This window comes from Megalobrama amblycephala, linkage group LG17 (assembly GCF_018812025.1).
Source record: "Megalobrama amblycephala isolate DHTTF-2021 linkage group LG17, ASM1881202v1, whole genome shotgun sequence".
Taxonomy (NCBI): Eukaryota; Metazoa; Chordata; class Actinopteri; order Cypriniformes; family Xenocyprididae; genus Megalobrama; species Megalobrama amblycephala.
The window spans coordinates 6,800,469-6,817,057 of record NC_063060.1 but is presented as its reverse complement, the minus strand read 5'-3'; the positions used below and the strand labels follow the sequence as shown (position 1 = coordinate 6,817,057).

Below are 16,589 nucleotides of genomic sequence, written 5' to 3'. Positions count from 1 at the left end.
ATGAGGAATGCAGCACACATGTTTAGATCCTGAGTGAGCAGAATGTGCACATTGCATGGGTCTCCTGACGCTATAGAGAGTATTTCTCAATGAAAAGCTCTAGGATTGTAGACAAAGCAGGGACGAGTCGAACAGGAAGTTTCCTTTTTTGGCTCCTCTTGTTGGCTCAAATATCACTATTGTGATTATGTACGTTTCTAATTCTAGGAAAGAGAGAGAAGAGTGTAGTAATTGTTGTTATTTTTTACTTTATTTTTATCCACTTTCTGTGGATTTTTTCCCCCTGTGACTAAGCGATTAATACAATTTGGGTCAACTAAGACTCTTCTCGTCGACTAATGGTTAGTCAACTTTTAGGGGGAAGCCTGACTTTAAACACCAGTCATGCTGGAGGCATTCCCCATAGCGACCCCTAGGGGACACAGCATCTCATTCCCTATTCTCAGGGAGCCATGCATGGTTATATGCGTAACCTGAGACGTTTTTGCAACCGGCCCCAGATGTCTTTATTTTAGGAGAAACATGTTAAATTTTAAATTTTTACTACTATTGTAAATACTGAAACTATCATTTAAATAGCACTATACATTTCAGAATATAAAGAGTTACTTCAGTGCCCAGCATAAGATAAGACAAGTGTAAGATGTTTAGACTTAAAATAAATATTTTCTTTTAACAAATGTAATACTAGTGTACCAATGCTTCATGGTTGGTTGTTTTTCTCCATTTAACATTTGTCTTGTACAATTTTGCTGTTCTGAGACAAAAACTCTAACAGTCTCACAATGGTCTCTTTTAAAGTTTTTGAAGAGATCACATCACACACTATGCTCAGACTTTTCTCCTTAGCTAGTGTGGTAGATTATCCCCTACGCACCTGACTTAACCCCAAGTTTACCTGGGGTGTCTCCAGTCGACACCTGAACATTCGACAGTCTGGCTTTGAGTCGGTCAACATCTCAGCCTGCTTGAACACTATCACTTGGGAATAAGGTCTTTAGTGCCTTGTTAGTTAGTTCCCTAACTAACTCCCTAGACAGACTATATACATTGCCTTTGAATATGCTTTAATCATGGCCAGAGGACCAGAGAATCCCACCGGAAAAAGAATACAACAGTTTATATAGGAGCATGGCAAATCATTCTACAATATGATTGGTTCTTCATGTGTCAAACCCTTCTGTTACTAGGTAATGCCAGATTTGTCAAAATCATGGGTTTATTAGTTCGTTGATTACTCAATATGTTGATTACTCAATATGGGGCTATTGTATTTAGACAGTTATCTAGTTTCATTTCCCCTTATATTTGGAAATGATTCAGACAGAAAAAATCTGAGCACAATGTGCGATGTTAGAGATCTCTCCTATACTTTTAAGGGGAAAATATGAGAGATCCAGAGTCTTTAGTTTAGGAGAAAAATCTGAGCGCAGTGTGGGATGTTGAGATATCTTCTGAATCTTTAGGGAAGGCAAATGTGAGACTACCAGAGTCTCTAAGGAGACAAATCTGAGCACAGTGTGTGATGTTATTGAGATCTCTTCTACAACTTTAAAAGAGACCATTGTGAGACTGTTAGGGTTTTTGTCTCAGGAGACAAGTGTAAGAAGCAGGAGACTCAAGCAAAAGTCTCCATTTGATCTTAAAGTAACCTCATATTTGTCTAGGAGAAAGATTTGAGATGTTAAAGAGATCTCACTTTTGATTTTTCTTTTCTATGGGGTGTGGACATTATATAAAAGTGAAAATAAAACAAATTACTCTTATGACCTATCTTTTATGCAGGGAAAACATTAAATCACACAAACTTATAACAGATACTCTGTATGTAACAATATTGTTCTCAGATTCTCCAATTGCTTTTGCTGTATAGAGTCCACTGTCTGTCTTCTGCATGTTCTTCAGTGTGAGAGAAGGTTTCATAATTGAATTATTATATACATTATATAAAGAAATGCAGAAGTCTGATTTTTAACTCTAATGCAATTCCAGTGCTTGGTCAAATATATGGCATAAATAACACCAAGTCAACAGTACCAACCGTCATATAGTGCTTTATCATTTTTAAAGCTTTACCAGCTGACTGAGTTTGTTACACATTTCAGAGTGATGCTCTGTATTCAAGAACCAAATTTCATTAAAATAACTGATTCCATTTTGGAGTTACAGATATTGTAGTCAAAGACACCATACATTATTCATCGCTCTCATGTGGCCAATTATGAATTAAAGGTTTGATGATTATTGACATACTGGTAATGACACTCCACACCACATGCATACAAAAAAAAAAAATAAATAAAAAAAAAATTAAAAATTATAAAAATTCAGCCAGAATTATGCTAATTATGTGGAATCTCTAGAGCATGAGAGAAGGAATCAATCCATGGGTATGAATTATGATTAATTAAATATAACTAAAATATCTCTGATAAATAAAACAGTTTAACTTAAGGGGCTCTAAAGTGTCATCAGTATCACTTTGTGTTTTAACCCCTGAAAAAAAACCTCTCTAGTGCTTTAGTGTCTCATCAGGAGCAGATACAGTTCATGAGCAGCAGAACTATAGCAGACTGAACATGACGCTTTATACAAACTTCATAAAGCACTAGAAAACAAGACATTGCAGTTATTCATACACATTTAATAATTGAGTGTATATTGATGAGGAGAAGGATGAAGGATACAAGTAGATGATCTACTGCCATTGTAACAAACATCAAGATGGCTGAAGTTGTGTTCTTAAAACAGGAAGTTGAATGTGTGAAATGACGCCCATGTAGCCTCTTCATAAATTTCTCACCAAAAAACTGCTTAGTTCAGCATTTAATAACAAAAGGAAGAAATGAGTTTCACACTGATCCCTGAAAAACAGTTCTTTCCTCCATATAGATGAGACTAGAAACTATAAAACTTGACTATATGGAAAAATACACATACATGGTGTGAATAGTAATGGTTATAATACTAGTACTGCTACTACTAATAGCACAAGTGTTGAATGTATGAACGTGTTATATTTTATATATATTTTACATAAAGACTGATGTATACCCTTACAAAAAAATAGCATACTTCAAGTTCATTTTATTAAGTATAGTTAAATAAATTTCAAGTATATTTTAAGTATACTTTAGTAAGTATACTTGTAAGTAGGGTTAAGTAGGAAAACAAATGTTTTTCCTTGCTGTTTTCTTTTTTTCCATACTTCTCCAGACCTGGAAATTAGCCTGAGCCTACTTAAATCAAATTCCATAAATTTCCAAGCTGAATAGGGACCGGTGAGCCAGGGGAAAGCACGATATTATACACAAACCTCTAAAATACGCAATGAGTGTGTGAAGTGAATGAGTGTAAATACTATAAATGATCTGAGCGCAAATCAAGCTGCATTGTTGCCTTTTCCATCCTTTTCCAGACCTGAAAATTACTTAAATCAATTTCCATACTTTTCCAAACTGTGTATAGGAACTATTACTGTTTTATTTAGAATAGCCTATATTTAAATAGCCTATTTATTTATCCGATCACAAAAGGTCCCTGAGCTGAGATTCGAACTCGTGTCGTCCGCAGACGAAGACATCTAGAAGCACTTCCAATCGAGACTATCGATGACAGTTAGAAATTATATTTAAATAAATGTTTTGTTTTTTTGTTATAGAAAGCATATATTTTTAGTTATATCTGCGAAGAAAACAAATATATAGGCAGTAATACAAAGGTCTTCTCAAACAAAGTTCGAGGTAAAGCCCCGCCCTCATCCAGTTGTATCCAAATAGAGTGCCCCAGGGATGACACGTTTTTGTAGGCCAACCCGGAAGTTAGTGGCGCACGGGTTCCCTCGACTGAAAGCCTATGCATTTTTCCCATAGACTTTTGGAAAATCGCAGAAAATAAGCTCTGTGTTTAACAAAGGGTTATGACACTTACACGTTTTATCTATCAAGATAATCTTTACAAGTGAACACAACATTTATAGATTTTGAAGCCTAAATAAAGTCGTCAGATATAAAAGGCTAACAGTAGGCTATAAACGGACTACAGCACACCATAGTCGCGGATCAACGTCGTCACCACCAAGCTTCCTCAAACTGTATTTAAAAAACAACTTTATTTAAAAACATGCTCGCTGATTATGATCTGTGCTGTTATGAATACTTTTCCACTTTTTCATGAGAAATGCAAATGTCCCGTTTTTAATGATGACGTCTAAAGTCCCCGCCAAAGGAAGTAGTCCCTTTTAGCAACTTGTTAGCAACCGCCGATTTTAAGACACAGTAAAAGTTTTAAAAAATCAGAAGTGGGTTATAACTGGTGTGTTTTATGTCATAGATCAAAACGTGAAAGTATTTAGAGGCTTTGTTAACCACAGACCTTATTTCAGGCGATTTAGCAAAAACCCATTCAAAAAACCCATAGACTTTACGGCGTTGGAACCGGAAGTCCTAAAATGCTAACTCGCTTCCGGGTTTTGCCTACAAAAATGCGTCATCCCTGGGGCACTCTATACAGATACGAATAATTTTGAGATTGTTACAAATACAGATACACGGAGACAAGAGCCGTCGCTATTTTCATTTTTAAACACTTGCAGTCTGTATAATGCACAACTTCATTCTTTATAAATCTCTCCAACAGTGTAGCATTAGCCGTTAGCCATGGAGCATAGCCTCAAACTCATTCAGAATCAATGTAAACATCAAAACAAACACTGTACTTACGCGATTAGACATGCTGCATGACGAACACTTTGTAAAGATTCATTTTGAGGGTTATATTAGCTGTTTGAACTTTTTTTATGTTGTTTAAGGCAAGCGCAAGCTCTTGGGGCGTGGAGCACCAGATTTAAAGGGCCACACACCCTGAATCGCCGCATTTCCAATTATGCCCCAAAATAGGCAGTTAAAAAAATGAATAAAAAAAAAATCTATGGGGTATTTTGAGCTGAAACTTCACAGACACATTCAGGGGACACCTTAGACTTATATTACATCTTTTAAAGACATTGTTAAAATACATGATTACAGTGGTTCAACCTTAATGTTATGAAGTGACAAGAATACTTTTTGCGCGCAAAAACAAGAGAAAAATAATGACTTTATTCAAAAATGTAGTGCAGTGCTTCAGTGTTCTACGTCAGACCACCGAAGTTTCACAAAAAGCAACGTTTTAAGCAAAAAGCTGAGAAAAATCGTATTTTTGTCAAAGACCGGATGGGATTCAGAGTGATGATCAAAACAAAGATGGAGTAGATCGAGTCCATCAACACCCCCAAAGCTTTACAGTCATTTCCTCTTCCCAGGTCGACATTTCATTCAGTAACTTTAGGCAGTTTTGATTTATATGCTGTTTAATGTTTGATGATCGTGTTATTTTATATTTGCGTAAGCAATCTTCTATCGCCTGATTCTGCTTCTTCTTCATTTGTGTTTTGAACCGGAGATTCTGTAGATCTGAAGTAAATTCCTATGTACACTATCATTGGACTAGCCTACACAAAAATTTAGATAATCAGAATTAGAAACAAATCAGTTTTATTCATAAATCAATATTTTTTAAACAATGTAAGTTTATAAGTCAGTATGTAAAACTATGTGAAAAAAGTTTTTAATAGGCTACTCAATCAAAAGAGTAAACACAACTACAAGCTATGTATACTTAGAACACTTGATTATACTTTTACGTTTATCTCGATCAAATGATTGATTACAAGTATAGGCCAAATATGCCTAGACCTTACTACCAGTATAAGTCAAGTACACTTAAGTGCAGTTGTAGCTCTGAGAAGTACATAAATAGTAGACTGAAATTTACATTCTTATTTTTAGTTTAAAAGAAGTATTCTAATAGCACACTTAGTTTTTGTAAGGGTATGGCAGTGATCAAAATCATCCCTTTTGAAAGAAACTTCATCTCTATTTAAAAAAAATCTCAATTTATGCAGAATCGTGCAGCTCTAACGGTAGATGATGGTGGTCCAGGTATCTCCTGTCATCTTCTGCGTCAAAGTCTGAAAAGAAATAAAACAAGCCACAGAATGTGAAACAACATTAATACTCAGTATCGGGTGACATGACATTTATAATCTGACGTCTGAGCTGAACAGTCATCTCAATTGTAATGAGATAAACTTTTGAGGAATGCTAAGCATTTGCAAGAGAAAGCAAAAGCATTGACATCTAATTTTCCCTCCCAATTCATATTTTTTTCCATCACCATGTCCCTTTAGGGGGCTCTGTAGATTTTCAGTATGGACATACCTTTTTTTTATTCTTGCAGCAACAGTAAAGGAGCAAACCACCAAACACTATCACTCCCACAACACCAAACACAATAAACACAGATATGTGAGATGAACTGTAGGAGAGTGGGATGATAGTGTTTCATTCTCTGTAATGTAATAAATAAATAAATGCAATAATCAGTTTATTCACAGTAAACTTTACAGTAATTTAATTACAGTATCTAATAACATTTAATACTTAATACTTTTTAATAACATGCTTCCTGCAATTTGTAAACCAAAAGCAGTTTGATTTGCGAGAATAAAGACAATTAGATAATGCTAACTGTACTAACGTGTTGAACCGAAGCAGATATTTACCTCCACAGAGTTGTTTAATCTCTATTCTGTCTTCTTTCCAGCTGACAGTGTTGCTATGGTTACAGATGATGGATTCCTCACTGCAGTACAGGATGAGAGTGTAGATCTCATGTGATGTCACTTCCTCTGGAGAGCATCTGTTGTTCTGATAGCTGGAGTGAATCATGAGGTCATGAGCTCTGCATGTGAAGTTCACAGTACAGGAGTCACTGTTGGACCAGTTTGAGTTTACAGTCAGAACAGGAGCCTCCACAGCGTCTGAAACACACATTTACTACAAAATCAGACTCTGACAATCAAAGGTTTAAACATTCATTCACACTGTATAAATATCACAGTAGAGATGCAGTATACATTCAAATCTAAAGCCAACACAAAGTATAAACAAGAATATTATATGAGCAATAATTTGTTTTGCAGTTCTGCAGAAGCAGATAGACTCTTTAATTAAAGACAATGTGCCACATTAAATGTACAAACTGCAGAGCCGGCCCGTTATATAGGCAGTATAGGCAAATGCTAAGGGCGCAATCTCGCTAGGGGGCGCCAAAGAGGCCGGATGCGTGGACAGGGGCGGATCTATCGGGGTGGCATCTGCCACCCTAAGAAACAGCTTTGCCACCCCAAAATTATCACAGAACAAAATATGTAGCCTAAGTAGTGTTTCAAGTACTGCTTTTCAGGAGCGGCGCATATGATGTCTAAAGAAATTGCGTAACACAAAGTGATGGCAAGAAAACACGTCTTTCAATAAACTGTGCATGATGGTTGCACGCAGCGCGCCCAGTATGCTTCATTAACAAATGACTCTTATGAACCAACACAGCGCAGCCAAGTTCACTTACGATTTTTTTCCCATATTTGTACGTGAATCGGAAAATTATTGCTTCCCGGCTAACTCAGAAGTCCTGTGAGAAATGTAGTCCCATCCGAATATGTCAGATTAATTTTCGTAATTTGTTGACGAGCTGATTCAGCGACCGCCCGCTCCACTTTCATCACGGATAAAGGTATTTTTGCCATCCGACGAACCAATAACATGAAATCAATACGGAGATACCGATCACAGAAACTAATAGCAGAGAATCTAAACGTATTTTAGCTTTTCTAGATGCTAACACATTAGAAGTGATTCAGTTGGCCCAGTTTCAAACCATTCGTTCAGTTATCAAAACAAAAACACATTTCTCAAAACGTTTAACAATTAGGTAGCAAAACTGATGACACACCAGTAAAAATCTGAGAGCTGAATGAATAATTTACAGGGGTTTTAAACTTACACAGAACCAGTAGTCTACTTTAGATGAGGGAAATGTCACGTTGTACACCCTTAATGTTGTGATTGTCAATTTTCTTAGCCATTTGTTACATGTATAGGCCTACTGTATTTTTTTGCAGCGCTGAGAAATGATTGCCTAGGTATATAGTCTTGTGTCAGAAGACCAATACACTGCTATAGTACTGTACTGTAATGAAATTTAGATAAATGTGTAGAGGATGCTGAATTTACTTTTACTGCAATGGAAGATCAAGATCAATTTATAATAGTAAAATGAAAAAGAGGAATTTTTGTTACCGTGTTATATGAATTGATCTCACTAGTGTTCACTGGGCAGTGCAGTAGTCTGTGTATTTGTTATGTTTTGTGTGTCATCTGATACCAAAGTTTGATTTTGTCAGACAAGAATAAGTTTTTTAACATTTTATTTTGACCTGGATGTTTGAGGTTTGTACAAGTTGGTGTATAGTTTTGATATTGTGTTTAGTTGTGAGAAAATGTTGAATTGTTTCATGAAAATCAAGAAAAACAATAGAGACTGAAAAGTCTGAAGGACAAATTTATGTTGGCTTGTCATAAACCCAACTTCAAGTCTTGTTTAAAAAATGTAAAAACTTTGGTCAGTTAGTCCAGAATATAGATGTTCTGGGTGATTGCTAAAGTGTTGCTAGGTGGTTGCTAGGCTCTTGCTATGCAGTTGCTGATGTGTTGCTAGAGTATGTGGTTGATAGGGTGTTCTGGGTGAACACACACAGACATTCCCACCTCTGTTAATAACAGAAACTCAAAAACTGTTTTGTTGCTCTTTAACTTGCACTAAAATGTGATTTATACCATTGAAGTAGCCTGTGTAATACTAATAAAACTGCTCATCTCCTTTAGTGATACAAGCTCAGACTCATTTAGAAGTTTTTCATATAGTGTTTACTTGGTGCCATGATGGATATTGAAATTTTGTTATTTATTAATTTCATACAGTATATAGATACTTTCTGGTAATGCAGTGTTTGTGAACACAATTGTGCATGTAAGGCTATAAATCTCCAAAAACTATACATGAGCGCTTGCTTTGGTGTTGCCACCCCTTTGCCTTCCCTATAAATAATTTTGTAGATTCGCCCCTTTGGATAAATCGCAATATAAGGGGGCGCCAAAAAAAATCTTGCCTAGGGTGCCAAAGAGGCTAGGGCCGGCACTGACAAACTGTATATAAAACTGAACATAAATTACTATGAACTGTCTTTTATGCAGGAACTCATTAAATCACACAAAGAAATGAGACTCACCTATAACAGATACTCTGTATGTAACTATATTTTTCTCAGATTCTCCAATTGTTCTTGCTGTATAGAGTCCACTCTCTGTCTTTTGCATGTTCTTCAGTGTGAGAGAGAAGGTTTCATCATTGAAATCCACTCTGTCTTTGTAGGAAGAGTGAGATCTTACTGTTTTAGATGCATGTAAATATCTGACTATAACCTCTGATTTATAATTTGTCCAGGATAAAAAATCAAACTCTGGTAGTTCACGTGTCTGTAAATCCAGTTGAACAGAATCTCCCGTCTGAACAAACACAGAGATCTCAGCACTGAACCCTGAAGATAGAGAAACACACAGTTCAACAGCTTTTGGATTTGGACCCATTTTAACACATCCATCTTACTCCATCATCAACTCAAACATACATTTGATTAAATAAAAAATAAGGTTAATAAGGAAATAGAAATATTGTTTCCTTTCAAAGTATTATATCCTGTCATCATCATACATATAACTTTTCCACATGACTTTGCCATTCAGTTAATTAACTGAATCTAACGTTAACACATACAGTTCCTTTTTTTAACAAAAGGCAATTATAAGAGTATATATTTGATTTTCTTTCACTAATGTAACTGAAATGATTCTTTAACACATAGTGTTAGTAATGTTACAGAATAAACACTCTCTCTAGTGCTTTGGGGTTTTATTTATCAGGAGCAGCTGTGCATGAAATGTAGAACTATGGCAGACCCCAAATGGCATTTTTTACAAACGTCACAGATAAAGTCCTAGAAAACGACTGAATACAAACTTGATTATTTTATGCACTTTAAATAATTGGTGTATTGTCCTACCTGTGTTAGACAGAAGGAGAAGGATGAAGGATGCAAATAAATCATCTATTGCCATTGTAATAAATATCAAAGTAGCTGATGTGTTCTTCAGAGCTGCTGAGTTGTGAGACTTGCGAAATAGGAAAAAGAAATGAAAGAATGTGGAAGTAGCGCTTGTCGTCTCGTGTTTTGTTTTCTGTAAAAGTTTTACACCAAATGGAGAAATCAGGATATAGGTTGATTTAAAGCTTCCCACTAACACATAATCCTATATGGTTTAAAATAAAATGTGTAAAAATGTTGTGGAGTTCTTACAAATCATATCTGGACATCAAAATAGAAGTAAATGACATTTCCATAGCAAAAGAACATTTAAAAAATGACTCCATCATCCTCATACTGCTGACTGATAACACTATACCCTTTACATTGACTGCTTTGATAACAAACACGTTTGTACAGGGCCAAAGTCATTATTTCAGAAGTGAGGGGGACAGAAATGTCAAGTGCACTGTAAGAAACTGACTGTGAAAATCACAGTAATCAGAGACGTGCACAGGGGGGTTGCTCAGGTTGCCCGGGCAACTGCCCATATGCCCTTCTCGACTCACGTTGCCCTTCCGAGGTGGAAAAAAATAAATAAAAAAATCGTACAATGGATGCAGAATTTCACGTAGGCCTAGATAAAAAAAAAAATAAATAAAAAAAAAAATCGCAAAGCCTCATTCACTTCCATATTCGGGCACCCGTCCGAAAGTGAAAGTCAGTAGGGGAAGGGCAAACTCTGTTTACGTGGCTGCAGCGCTGCACGCGACCGGCACCTGAGCTGAGCCTGCACGAGCGGCACTAGAAGGAGATTGTCGCGGTTGTCGGGTGAGACGACTTAACGTTGTCGGAAAGGTGAGTAAGGTTATAATCGTTAAAGAAAACGAACGAAAAAACGAAAACTAGGTGGGAAAAAACATCGTCGTTAACTGAAATAAAAATAAAAACGAGGCATTACAAAAAAAACGATAACTAACCAAAACTGTAATGTGTGTTTGGCAAAACTAACTAAAAATAAAATTATAGATTAAATGTCCTTAGTTTTCGTCTTTGTCAATGTCTTTCATAGAGCAAACGTTCAGCTGCATTTCATTTCCCTGCGTCTCTAACCTAACCCTAACCCTCCGGCTATAAGAAATGCTAGATCTACTTATTTTTCAAATCTCTTAATAGAAAACAAACATAATCCTAGGTATTTATTTGACACAGTGGCTAAATTAACTAGAAACAGAGATTCAACTGCTGACGTTTCCATAGAGCACAGCAGTAATGACTTTATGAACTTCTTTACTTGCAAGATTGATAATATTAGAGAGAAAATTAAAAACATGCAACCATCCACAGTTTCGCTTCAGACAGTGCACTGTAGTGTCCCTGAGGTAAAACTAGAATCATTCGCCGCTATAGGAGAGGAAGAAACTTATCAAATCATCAAAATCAACGACATGTATGTTAGACCCAATGCCGACTAAACTACTGAAAGAAATGCTTCCAGAGGTCGTAGGTCCACTTCTTGATATAATTAGTTCATCCTTAACACTAGGATACGTGCCAAAAACCTTTAAGCAGGCTATTATTAAACCTCTTATTAAAAAACCTCAACTAGATCCGAGAGATTTAGTAAATTACAGGCCAATCTCGAATCTACCTTTTCTGTCAAAGATACTAGAAAAGGCAGTTTCAACACAACTGTGCTCCTTTTTAGAAAGAAATGGAATCTGTGAGGATTTCCAGTCAGGATTTAGACCATACCATAGTACTGAGACTGCTCTCGTTAGAGTTACAAACGATCTACTCCTATCATCCGATCGTGGCTGTATTTCTCTATTAGTGTTATTAGATCTCAGTGCTGCTTTTGACACTATCGATCACAACATTCTTTTAAAAAGACTTGAAAACTATATTGGCATTAGTGGAATTGCTTTGGCATGGTTCAAATCGTACTTATCTGACCGTTATCAGTCTGTAGTAGTTAATGAAGAGATGTCGTATCGATCACAAGTTCAATATGGAGTACCACAAGGCTCAGTACTAGGACCGTTGCTTTTCACTCTGTACATGCTGCCCTTAGGAGAGATAATTAGGAAGCATGGTGTTAGTTTTCACTGCTACGCTGATGATACTCAGCTCTATATTTCCTCGCGCCCTGACGAAACCTACAAATTCACAAAACTAACAGAATGCATAGCTGACATTAAAAACTGGATGACAAGAAATTTCTTATTATTAAATTCAGAAAAAAACTGATATCCTAATCTTTGGACCAAAAACTTCCTCACGAAAAAACCTTGAATACTCTCTAACACTTGACGGGTGCTCCATTAAACCTTCGTCCTCAGTTAGGAACCTGGGTGTGCTCTTCGATACCAATCTTTCATTTGAAAGTCATGTTTCTAGTATCTGTAAAACCGCCTTCTTCCATCTAAAAAATATATCTAAATTACGACATATGCTCTCAATGACAAATGCGGAACAGTTGGTTCATGCATTCATGACCTCAAGACTAGATTATTGTAACGCTCTACTGGGTGGTTGTTCTGCTCGGCTTTTAAACAGACTACAGTTGGTCCAAAATGCGGCAGCTAGAGTTCTTACTAGAACCAGAAAGTATGACCATATTAGCCCAGTTCTGTCAACATTACATTGGCTCCCTATTAAACATCGTATAGATTTTAAAATCTTGCTACTTACTTATAAAGCTCTAAATGGTTTAGCTCCCCAGTACCTAAGTGAGCTCTTAATGCATTATAGTCCTTCACGTTTATTGCGATCTCAGAATTCAGGCCAGTTGATAATACCCAGAATATCAAAATCAACTGAAGGCGGCAGATCCTTTTCCTATTTAGCACCTAAACTCTGGAACAATCTTCCTAGCATTGTTCGGGAAGCAGACACACTCTGTCAGTTTAAATCTAGACTAAAAACACATCTCTTTGCTCTTGCATACACATAACACATTATCAATACATTAACATTTTTCAAATCCGTTAAAGGATTGTTACGCTGCAATAATTAGGTCGGCCGGAACCGAGAACATTTCCTATAACACTAGATATACCTGTACATCAGAATAAGAATGGCATCTACGCTAATATCTGTCTCTCTGCTTATCCTGAGGTTTGCCGGGTGCTGGATCCAGGCCGTATCCAGATCAGATGGAGAACCTGTGTCTGGACCTGACTACAACGTAGCCCAGGAGACAATGGGCCTACAGATCCAGTTCTGGCTGCATCTATAATTCAGATTTTTAATCCCCGTATCCGCTTACATATATATATAATCTATTTTTAATCCCTATAATAAAAATGTATAATTCAGATTTTGATCTCCATATCCATTTACATATATATATCTTCCAAGGAGTTTTTTCCCTCCTAGGACTTTTTTCCCCCAGTGTTAGCACGCTGGGTTTTTCTCCTAGGGGGTTTTTTCCACCCCTGGGAGTCAGCCGACATTGGCTTAATGTAGCACCATCTTGTATAGGTTACATATTACCACGCTTGTTTGTACAGCTTATTTTTAACCACTTCCCTTTTTTCTGTGCTTCTAATATGTAAAGCTGCTTTGAAACAATTACCAATTGTAAAAGCGCTATATAAATAAATTTGACTTGACTATTGACAAGTAACTTACTGTAAATTTAAAAAAAAAAAAAAAAAAAAAAAAAAAAGTTATTAACTGGCAGCCATTCACAAGTAACTTATTTTAAAAATATTTACAGTAATTAACTGGCAACAATTGTCAATTAACTTACTGTAGAATAACCATATTTTGCTGTTTTCATTCAAGTAAAATACTAATTTGAAAGTATTGATTTTTTTTTTAATGATAATGTTTCCGCTGTAGATTTTTTTTTTATTCTGTATTTTTAAGTTACAGGACCAGTAATATAACATACACAAAACTACAGATTTTTTAAAGTTTCAACAATAACAGCAGAAAAACCGTATATTTATTCTTATTTGTTGAACAGTAACAAGTATAAGCATTTTTTCTTGTGCTTAATGGGTGAACATACCATGGCTATCATACAGTATGGGGGTAGAAGATACACTGTGACATGCCTCCAAGGCAAAGAGGATTTAAAGTGCATATTGCAGGTGAAAAGGAGTAAGGAGGAGGAATGTTCAGGTAGCTAGCTTGAAGCCAGTGGGGCTGTCGTTAAGAACAGGTCCAGTCTAGTCACTCAGGTTCACAGGTATTTATTGCACATCCAAGAGTATTGTATCTATAGGTGCATGTGTCTGCATACAAGCATGAGCATGTGAGCATGTGAGCGTGTGGTTTCTACAAATTGAAACAGAAATACAGAGTTTTTAGGTTTAAATAATAAACAAATCAGTAACAAAGCAAGTACAAATCTTCCACAGTCATATAAACAAGAAATGAGGCTACCTACTCACAATAAGTTAACTAAGCACATGCCTAAGCAGGAAAACAAACTTAAAATGCATATTTAGGGCAAACTTATGTCAAATCAAAACTCTAAGTATCAAAAAAGCACTTACATTGTCAGTCACACACACACGCAGGAAATCAAAAGGAGTAAAAGTCAGTCCCCTGCACAGAACAGCCACATACAACAGAAATGGGAAGCTGTGGGCACAGGTGCAGCTAATAAAGCCTGAGGGGAGTCCTAATTGACTTGACTGGGTGGAGCTTAGGGCTAATAGGGAAATTAGTATGCTAGAGGGGTGTGGCACTTATTTTGAGGCTGCAACAAAACTCCTTAACAGCCGCCCCCAAATTTGTACTGCAAATTTGACAACTCAGGGGGTATCAGGTAGAGCCGGGAGACGGATAAGGTGGGCAACTGGTCTTGTGTATGTCCTGTCCTTGACTTGGACATCAGCAACCCTACAACGGCCATCTGTGCTGGGATGGAGGGAGGTGATTTTACCCACTGACCATTGGGATAGGGGAAGTTGAGGATCCAGAATTAGCACAACAGTGTTAGGTTGCAGGTTAGGATTGTCTGTGCGCCATTTCTGTCTGGACTGAAGAGAAGGGAGGTAATTTCTGAGGAAATGGGCCCAAAAATGGTCAGAGAGGATTTGACTATGCCGCCATTGACGGCAACTGTACAGCTCAGAGTCTGGATAGGTTACCAGAGGAAGAGAAGCATCATGCCGCCCCATCAACAGCAAGTTAGGGGTCACAGGGTCAGGATCAGCAATGTCAGATGATACGTAGCCTAAGGGCTTAGAATTTAGAATGCCTTCAATTTCAATCATGACTGTGCATAGTACCTCCTCACTGACAACTTGAGCACCTAGGGTGGTCTCCAGGGCAATTTTGATGGAGTGTATTTCACGCTCCCAGGTTCCACCAAAATGAGGTGCGTGTGGAGGATTGAATTTGAAGGAAATCCTTTGCTTGGCTAGAGCTGCCTGAAGGTCAGGGGTTAAGGAGTGATAGGCATCTAGAAGCTCTTTCCTGCCTCCAATGAAGTTGGTACCTCTATCAGAGAGTAGTTCAAATGGTTTACCTCTGCGAGCAATAAAGCACCTGAGTGCCATTAAGAAGGAATCCGTATTCATGTGACTGAGTAGATCAAGATGCACGCACCTAGTCGTTAGACATTTGAAAATTATTCCCCACCTTTTCTCAGCTCGTCTGCCTATCCTTACTGTGTAGGGCCCGAAGCAATCCATCCCAGTGGAAAAGAACGGAGGTTTGTGAAAGCGAAGGCGAACCAGAGGAAGATCTGTCATTTGGGGAATAATTGGATGGGCACAGAACTGTTGGCACTTAGGACATCTATGCTGATGTTTTCGGACTGCCTCACGGCCCCTAAGGATCCAGTACTGCCTCCTCAACTCCGCAAAAAGCCTTTCTCGACCAGGATGTTGTAGGTGGTCATCATAGCTCTTAATTATAAGTTTTGTGAAAGGATGGGCAGGGTCCAAGACAACCGGATGAATGGCATCAGGAAGTAGATCACTACTCCGACGTAACCTTCCACCTACCCGGATGAGCCCTGATGCTGGGTCTAACTCTGGGGCAAGGGAGAGTAAACGGCTTGAAGGTAGAAGAGGCTTTTGGGTTTCAAGGCAGACTAAATCATCCTTGAAGGACTCCAATTGGGCTTGTCTTAGAATGGCTATCTTTGCATCATGGTAGTTCTCTGCTGATGGAGGTTTTGCCGCCCCATGAAGGGATGCAGCCATGTAGTCAAGGAGATTTTGGAAGGTGACAAATTGACTGGGGTCAGGGATGGAAGGGCCTGGACTGATGGACACAGAACCACAGAAACTAGGCTTACACAGCTCTACGGGGTCATCAGATTGCTCTATAGCAGGGCTAGTTGGCCACAGTTCAAAGGACTGAGACAGGAAGACAGGTCCTTGGTTCCACCTGCAGGGCCTGCCAAGATCAAACAGCAGCTTCCCTCTGGTTAGGTCATCCGCTGGGTTGTTCTGTGAATCAACATAACGCCACTCCTGGCCTTTAGTGAGCTCCTGAATCTCAGCTATTCTGGTCCCAACAAAGACTTTATAACGGCAAGAGTCAGACGTGAGCCAATAGAGCACAGTGGTAGAGTCAGTCCACAGGATAGTCTTTC

The 16,589-nt window shown here is 37.7% G+C and overlaps 1 protein-coding gene across 4 annotated transcripts in view; it reads right to left on the bottom strand.

Moving 5' to 3' along the window:
* LOC125250937 (CD48 antigen-like) overlaps positions 1 to 16,589 on the bottom strand; it is a 97,850-nt gene that overhangs the window by 10,334 nt on the left and 70,927 nt on the right. The window contains exons 1-5 of one of the 4 annotated variants that reach the window (XM_048163780.1): positions 10,001 to 10,156; positions 9,170 to 9,478; positions 6,605 to 6,862; positions 6,264 to 6,390; positions 5,518 to 6,012 (exon numbers count right to left, since the gene is read on the bottom strand). The exons of 2 other annotated variants lie outside the window; for them this stretch is intronic. In XM_048163780.1, the coding sequence (XP_048019737.1) occupies positions 6,311 to 6,390; positions 6,605 to 6,862; positions 9,170 to 9,478; positions 10,001 to 10,055 (702 nt within the window). In that variant the 5' untranslated portion in view covers positions 10,056 to 10,156 and the 3' untranslated portion in view covers positions 5,518 to 6,012; positions 6,264 to 6,310. Of the gene's footprint in view, positions 1 to 5,517; positions 6,013 to 6,263; positions 6,391 to 6,604; positions 6,863 to 9,169; positions 9,479 to 10,000; positions 10,603 to 16,589 lie in introns of those variants that run through there. One more of the 4 variants, XM_048163778.1, reaches the window with a different exon arrangement.